General features: G+C 52.0%; 1 protein-coding gene across 1 annotated transcript in view; it reads right to left on the reverse strand.

Annotated features, from left to right (window-relative positions):
* ATRN (attractin) overlaps positions 1 to 5,658 on the reverse strand; it is a 147,014-nt gene extending 141,356 nt beyond the window's left edge. The window contains 5 exon segments of the mRNA XM_042811734.1: positions 4,089 to 4,417; positions 4,419 to 4,481; positions 4,484 to 4,552; positions 4,554 to 4,656; positions 5,621 to 5,658. Coding sequence (XP_042667668.1) covers positions 4,089 to 4,417; positions 4,419 to 4,481; positions 4,484 to 4,552; positions 4,554 to 4,656; positions 5,621 to 5,658 — 602 coding nt within the window.
* Positions 5,659 to 6,000: the final 342 nt, after the last annotated feature.

A 6,000-nucleotide genomic window follows, 5' to 3' on the forward strand; every position in this document is an offset into this window, starting at 1 on the left:
GAAAGAGAAAATCATTTTCAAGCACAATGATAAGAGAGAATGGAATTGGGATCAGGAACAAATGCAGCACCCAAATCTAATTTCAGCACTTAAAATGATTTGATTCAAATTGCCAACATCCTCTAATTTATTAAGCTGCTTTCTGACTTTCCTAAGGCTCCGAACTGCATCAGGTAGCTTTGTAAAGAAAGCAGTTCTGCGTACCAGCTTTCGACCAACGTTCCCATTTATTGAACAAGGGGAACTGTGACAGTTCTCTGCCAGCTTGCAACTCTCTCAGGTGATGATTTACCCCAAATCTTCTGCAGATAAAATCCCTCTTCTCTGTAATATTCTTTGGCCAAGGAAACTGCCTTACCACAGACTCCTTCATAACGTTCAATCAGCAGCCCGTAACTGCCTCCATTAAATTAATAAAAAGGCCATTTAAAAGATACGCTCATCTCTGATATTTTCCTTCCCTTGTTCTGTTCCATTGCTAAGCATTGCTTTGCATTTTCCATCTCCCACCCCAAAAATGAAACAAGTTTTACCAGAGAAGGAGAAGAATCCCCTTGCACACAAAACTCAGTTTCCTGGAAACATTTGCTATCTGATTCTGAACTCAAAATACAAACTGTTCACATTTCCAACTAGAGCCATACATCAGATTGCTCAGCAATGGAGTCTTTGGCCCTGGAGGTGTACAGGAACCATGGAGACGTGGCACTGAAGGACGTGGTTATGGCCATGGTGGGGATGGGTTGGGAATTTTAGATGTCTTCTCCAAACTTAATGACTCTGATTCTACAGACACAATTGGCACAGTTACCTTTTCAGAAGGCAAGAACCCTGAATACAACCTCTAGCCAATAAAGCCATTTACAGCAGCGTCACAGAGCCTGCCTTTTACCTCTTGAACAAGAAAACTTCACAAAGTTTTATGTGAAACCTTTGGGGCTCTGCCTTTGACAAACTGAGGTGACTGCTTCCTCATCCTGAAGAGGGACATCTAATTCAAACCTCATTCTTACACACACCCAAGTGCACCATGAATCATAGAATTGCTCAGGTTGGAAACGACCTCTAAGCTCACCGAGCCCCACCATGCCCATTGACCACATCCCTCAGTGCCACACATCCTCACAGTTCTGGAGCACCTCCAAGGACGGTGACCCCACCACCTCCCTGGGCAGCTGTGCCAATGCCCGACCACTCTTTTAGGGAAGAAATGTTTCCTAAGATCCAACCTGACTCCCTCCTGGCACAACTAAGGCCATCCCCTCTAATTCTATCACTCTTACCAGAGAGAAGAGGCCGACCCCCACCTCATTCTAACCTCAACAGAGAGTGATGAGGTCTCCGCTGAGCCTCCTCCAGCTATAAACTACCACCAACACAACCACATGCAGGTGAGCTTCTCCCACATCATCTTCCAGAAGTCACAGCACACTGCATATCCTCAGAAAGAACAGAAACACATCCCCAGCACTGCATTGCAAGCGATCTCCCCTTTGCAGGGTTTGAGAAAGAAAGAAAACAGTCCACCTTTGGATTGCTAACCTTATTTCTAACCACTATTAAGACTTGCTCTCAGTGTGTAGAGAGAGTGTTCACGGGCTGCAGCACGAAGCCACAAGGTTGCAGCTGCTAACATAGGAAGAAGCGAGGGTGAAGCACAGGCTGTGTGTCATGACAGCTCTGGCACACAACATAAACCAGCCAAGACCCCAGATACAGTCATCACAAATATCTAGATAAAGAACAAAGTGATTAACATGCCGAATTTAATTACAATTCACAGTCACGCAGATAAGCATGTGGAATATGCCACGCTTACAAAGTAATTTTCACCTGCCCTCGTACTTCCTATTCCTACCTGCAAATCTTTTAAAGCCAAGCTCTTGGCAACCACAAAAAGTAATTAAAAATGAAAGAAAAGCTGCAATGCCATTTCTGACAGAGGAAAGGGTATAAGCTCAATGCACATGAGCAATGGCTGCAAAGCTCTGAGCACTGCTGAGAAACCTTCGCTGGCACTTTTCTCAAGGCTCAAAGTCTAAAACCATGACAAGGAACTTTGTTTCACAAACCAACAGGCAAACAGGTAAACGAAGCAGATGGAGAGAAGAACACGGGCTGATATTTTCAGTGGAAATTTTACACTGGAGCGTGTGTGAAGAAACAACAAGGAGCTTCATCAAAACAGACAAAAGCAGCCTGCAGCTCATGTCTACCAGCTCTTTTGTTACCCAGCAGCACTTCACCGTCGCTCTGCCTCTATTCAGATTTGGTCCCCTTCAACTTACAAATATCCTCAAGTACTTGAGGAAGCTAAGGCATAAGTAGCTATCTCAAAAAGCTCTCTAGATGAGAGGGAAATACTTATCATGATGCTGGCTATAAACATTCAAAAGGAAGCTTTCAGCTTCCAGAGTTTCCTTGGAAAATCCCTTTATGATCAGCTGCATCGCACATCCATCCCATGTAAATAAAAATATAAATTAGAAAAAAAAAAAAAAAGTACTAATTATAGGTATCTTTATGAACCTCAACTTCTCAAGCATACAAAGTGTTTTTCCTTGTGCATGCAGCTGTTCTTTCCCCAAATTTACATTCAGCATCACCAGAGAGCGGATGGTGCTTTCCATAGGAGCTCCCCCAGAAGGCAGCGCTGCCCAGGATAACATTTTCATTTCCTTCTTCCCCAAGAATCAACCCTGCTGAGAATTCACCTAACACATGCAGACACACACTGCTAAAAGCAGAGCAGGTAACCATCTTACAGACGCTTCTGCTGCAAACAGTAAGTGAAGCCAGGGTGCACTCCCAACCTATTTCTGCATGAATTTCCAATCTGGCACACAGTGGGACAGACACAGCCCAATTCAGCATCCCATCACCACCATAAACGGTCTCAACACTGCTGTACCCGCACAGTACAACCCAGAGATCACCCCACAGGCACTCCTCAGCATCATACACACACACATGCATGTTGTCTGAAAGCACGCAGGGCTGCTTTGCCAAGAACCACTTTTTAGCCTTATATCCCCCCCCAAAAAGGCTCCAGCCCAGAGGCAAACCCTGCACACCAGCCCCAGTGCTGTTGGTTCAGCTCTGGCCTCATCCCCAAGCAAACCAATCCATCACTCCCTTGTCCCTCCCCAACAGCCAGCACTGCTCTTACCCACCCTAAAAGCTGCATCTCCCCCCGCCCCCCCCCCCCCTCAGCCTTACACATTCCTGCCCCACCACAACCTGCTGCTAGCTGGATCCTGCCCCTACTCCACCCAACTCCCATACAACCCCAACCCCCCCACCATGTTTCTCCCATCAATAAGCCCAACCTCACTCTCTCTCCAGCCCATACACAAATCAAACCTAATCGCTCCCAATCCATTGCTACCATCTCCCACTTTTCTCCTCCCCACAGCCCTGCACCCACTTCCCACTGCTCCCAGACCCAGCTGGGAACACCCAAGCCTCCAATATCCCCACTCTAACAGTACTACCAACCCTACACCTAACACCCTGGCTGGGGTCTGTCTCTCTTCCCCATTACCCTCATGCATTCCACAACCAACCTCAGAAATTCACCACCTCTGTGAACCTCCAGATGGGCTCCTCACACCCCTGCCACCCCATTGTGAGCCCACAGATCGGCTCCTTGCAACTTGAAAGCTGGGTTTGAACCCAGCCCTTACACCCTATCACCCTTCTACAAACCCCCCAGTCCTGATCCCTACGACTACAACACCTGCTTCTTGGGAAAGGGAGCCCCCAAACCCACTTCTCGCACCACTCTGGAAGCCTTTAAATATGCTCCCAGCTCCTTGCAAACACACCAACCTGCTCACTGCGCCTTGCAAGACCCACACCCAGCCCTCAGACCTCCTCCTGAGCCCCCAGACAGCCTCCCCTCTCCAGCTCCAATATTTGCTCCTCACACCACAACACCTCCCGGTGAGTCCCCACATGGGCTCTTCGTGCCTTACCCTTCCCCCCCCCCCCCCCCCACCCCGTCACTCCTCTGAGAGCCCTCGAACGGCCTCCTCGCACCCCAGCACCTCCTCGTCACCCCCCCTCAACCCCTTCCCCGACCTCACCTGAAGCGTCCGCCGCAATGCTGGCACTGATCGCCCACCCAACCGGGCTGACACTCGCACTGCCCGCTGCCCGGTTGGCACCGCCCGCCGTTAGCGCACGGTTTGTCGCATTCTTTCGCCGTTCCCCCATCCTCTTCTTTTTCTTCGGCGGCAGCGGCGGCGGCGGGCCCGAGCCCCGGCACGGCGGGTAACAGCAATAAGAGCAGAGCCAAAAGCAAACGTCTCGGCCTCCCTCCACGCCAGCCCGGGCCCCGCCGCGCCCCGCGCTCCCGCGCCATCTGCCGCCGACGCCGCCGCCGCCGACTGCGGGAGGAGGGGCGGCCGGGGGGGCGGCGGGACGACGCGGACCATCCGCCGCCACGGCACCTCCTCCCCGGGACGGTGGCCGGCGAGTACGGAGGGAGGGGGGAAGGGGGGGGGTGTTCCGCCGCTACGGTGGCCGCGAGGAGGTGGCGGGGACGGGAAAGGGGGGGGTGGGGGGAGGGGGAACGCGCAGCCGGGAGGCGCCGCCGGGCCGCGGGCGATGACGTCACAGCGCGGCGGGCGCCGTTCCCGCCTCTCACCTCAACTGAGGCGATTGGGGGGCGGGGGGGAGTTGGGCGCCCCGTCATTGGGAGCCGTTTTTCCGAGCCCTCGAGGTTGAAAGGGGGAAGGAAAGAAATAAATGTCAAAAGAAAGTTTTAGGTTTGGTGGTGGTGGTGTATTTTCAGTTTGAAATCAGCTCTGTGAAAAGGTTGATAACTGCAGGACAAGGGGAAATGGTTTGAAGTTGAGGGAGGGGAGATTGAGGTCGGATGTGAGGGGGGAAGTTCTTGACAGAGAGAGTGGTGAGGTGCTGGAACACAGAGAGACATCCCAGAGAGGCTGTGATGTCCCGTCCATCCCTGGAGGTGTTGAAGGCCAGGTTGGATGGGGCCCTGGGCAGCCTGGGCTGCTATGAAATGTGGAGGTTGGTGTGCAGTCTGTGCTGCTTCCTGACCGCTCTTTTGGGGAAGGAATTCCTCCTAATATCCAACCTGACCCTCCCCTGGCACAGCTTGAGGCTGTCGCAGAGAAAGAATCACAGAAACACCGAGGTTGGAAAAGACCTTCAAGGTCATCCAACCATCCACCCATCACCAATAGCTCTCACTAAACCATGTCCCTCGACACAAAATCCAACCGTTCCTTGAACACCTCCAGGCTCGGTGACTCCACCACCTCCCTGGGCAGCCCGTTCCAGTGCCTGACCACTCTTTTGGAGCAGTAATATTTCCAGCCTAAATCTCCCCTGGCGCAGCTTGAAGCCATTCCCTCCAGTCCTATCACCAGTTACACAAGAGAAGAGGCCGACCCCCAGCTCACTATAACCTCCCTTCAGGTAGTTATAGAGAGCAACAATGTCTTCCTGAGCCTCCTCTTCTCCACACTGAACAATCCCTGCTCCTTCAGCTGCTCCTCATACGACCTGTGCTCCAGACCCCTCACCAGCTTTGTTGCCCTTGTCACCACTCATCCTAATGCTGCCAGCTGGGAGCAGAAGCTGACCTCACCTCACCCCAGCCTCCTTCAGGCAGTTGTGCACAGCCATGAGGTTTCCCCTGATCCTCCTCCATGCTCAGCCATCCCATCCCCTCAGCCTCTCCTCACAGGATCTGTGCTCCAGATCCTTTACATCTCTGCTGCCCTTCCCTGGACACACTCCAAATGCCTTTCTTATAGTGAGGGGCCCCAAACTGTATGCAGTTTCCTTCACATGCTCTAGGCTCTCCAGCCTGTGATGGTGGGTGAGCCTCAGGATTTCCTCACACAACCAGGGCGAATGGCAGAACATGGGCTCAGGGTTTGCTCTCTGTAACTACCCGGAGGGAGCTTATAGTGAGCTGGGGGTCAGCCTCTTCTCTTGTGTAACTGGTGATAGAACTGGAGGGAA

This window comes from Centrocercus urophasianus, unplaced genomic scaffold (assembly GCF_019232065.1).
Source record: "Centrocercus urophasianus isolate 14NV4802_14NV808 unplaced genomic scaffold, USGS_Curo_1.0 seq_13, whole genome shotgun sequence".
Classification (NCBI taxonomy): domain Eukaryota; kingdom Metazoa; phylum Chordata; class Aves; order Galliformes; family Phasianidae; genus Centrocercus; species Centrocercus urophasianus.